Source organism: Nansenia antarctica (assembly GCF_963989245.1).
Source record: "Nansenia antarctica genome assembly, chromosome: 15".
In the NCBI taxonomy this organism is placed as follows: domain Eukaryota; kingdom Metazoa; phylum Chordata; class Actinopteri; order Argentiniformes; family Microstomatidae; genus Nansenia; species Nansenia antarctica.
The window spans coordinates 4,894,299-4,896,349 of NC_137685.1; the positions used below are offsets into that span (position 1 = coordinate 4,894,299).

At 45.1% G+C, this 2,051-nt stretch overlaps 1 protein-coding gene across 1 annotated transcript in view; it reads left to right on the forward strand.

Annotated features, from left to right (window-relative positions):
- Positions 1–1,675: 1,675 nt before the first annotated feature.
- LOC308170736 (bone morphogenetic protein 7-like) overlaps positions 1,676–2,051 on the forward strand; it is a gene marked incomplete at both ends in the record, with an annotated part of 15,288 nt that continues 14,912 nt past the window's right edge. The window contains one exon of the mRNA XM_080545573.1: positions 1,676–2,051. This exon is cut by the window's right edge and continues 42 nt beyond it. Within this exon, the coding sequence (XP_080401699.1) occupies positions 1,676–2,051 (376 nt within the window).

The following is a 2,051-nucleotide window of genomic DNA, read 5'->3' on the forward strand; positions in this document are numbered from 1 at the left end:
TTTTTGCTATCCAGGATCAGATCCATCTAGCTGATTTTGAATCAGTATCAGGGAAATCAGCCAGCTTGATCTGATCCTGGATCAGAGAAAAGAATTGGGATCATTCTGATCCAGATGAAATGGTTTGAACAATTGGCTAACATTAGCTAGCTAGGCAGAAGCTCTGTGTTTGAAATGGCACACCAGCATACTGCATACTACATACTCAACTGCCATGTTGAAGAGAATATCATAAAGAAGGGTGCATGCCCATCATAATGTTAATGTTGACAGTGCAAATGAAAAGGTCATATGCACCTTCTTTACAATGTGAAAGAGTTAATGTAGCCAACAAAAACACGCTGAAAACATAAATACACTGTGTAACTGTACAATTTAAGAAAAGTAATTGTTTCCACTTAGTAGTCTAAATGTTGAAGTAAGAGGTCAGAGGCGGCCTTCATTGTTGTTGCTTCATTATTGTTGCTTTTGGTTGACCCCCAACTTAACTCTTCTTCCCTCCTGTGCCATCCACCTGAACATATTGTAGATCCGCCCCTGGGTGGCATCAACACAAACAGGCCTATTGCTGTTTGCACACCTTGTGACGTTAGAATTATAAGGTTCTATCTCCATTTTTGGTCAAAATTGAGTTTTGTACATAATCTGATCCATTAGGTGTTTATTAATGCCTGTGTGGTGTTATTTTTAAAATGTTGACATTTTTTGAGTTAGTAATTCATAAAATACAAAGGTTCCATCTCACAAAACATAATGGAATGTAAAAACTTTGACGCTCAATATCTCTGAATTGCCCTAAACGGAGATAGAACCATATCATTCTAAACTCACGACCTATTAGACACCTCGGGACTCTAGCAGGGAACCACGTAGCATATTCTTATTGTGTTGTATTGCTTAGTGGTCATAATTCCACATTAAACCTAAATCTATCCACCTCATATAGTTTCCACAATACTTTCTTTCAACACCTTTGCGCGTGCAGATAGACGCTCGCAATCACGTCCAAACAAAGAACGGTGTGATAGGGAACAATTAAGGTTTTGAACGGTAATTGAGGCTAATTGTTCTTATCAAAGGTGGTCCGCACCTAACCCATTAGCAAGATAGAAGAGCAAACGTCATCAGAGAGACACATTGACCCACTCCTGTTCTAGTTATTCATCAACCCCCCCCCCGACCCCCCCATCCAATCACACACACACACACACACACACACACACACACACACGCACGCACGCACACACACACACACACACACACACACACACACACACACACACACACACACACACACACACACACACACACACACACACACACACACACACACACACACACACACACACACTCATTTCTAGCGCTAGGGGAATCCCATTGTAGATCCCACCCGCCCCTCCCCTAAAAACACCGCACCTCCATGAAGTCCAGTCCGGGACGAGCGCACTCTCCATCAGCCACCCCAAGTTGCGCACCAACCCAGATGATAGATGCCTGATGGCTGGTAGTATTTCTTAAGTAAGAAGATCAGAGTCCTCTCCCTCTCATTCATGTTTGTAGAGAAAGTGTTTGACTTTGAACCACTTTTTTGAGGTCTGTATATTTTTTTGAACCACTTTTTGAGGTACTGAGATATTTTTGGGAGGTATCAATTGAACGCAATTGTTTGGGAACAATGGTGCTATTATTGCACCAACGCGCTTCGGCGATGCTTCTCGCATTGTGGGGTTGTTGCATTTTGGCAGAGACAACATTTTCTTCTAACTTCACTACTTTGGATAACGAGGTTCACTCCAGCTTCCTCCAGCGGCGCCTCCGGAGCCAGGAGCGCAGGGAGCTGCAGCGGGAGATCCTCTCCATCCTGGGGCTGCCCCACCGGCCCCGACCGGGGGTCTCCACCACCAAACAGAACGCTGCCCCCATGTTCATGCTGGATCTGTACAACGCGATCTCCACGGACCGAGAAGTTGAACAGCCCGGCTATTCTTATTATAAGCCCCCTGTGTTCACCACCCCGGGACCCCCGCCGGTGACCCCGCAAGACAGCCGCC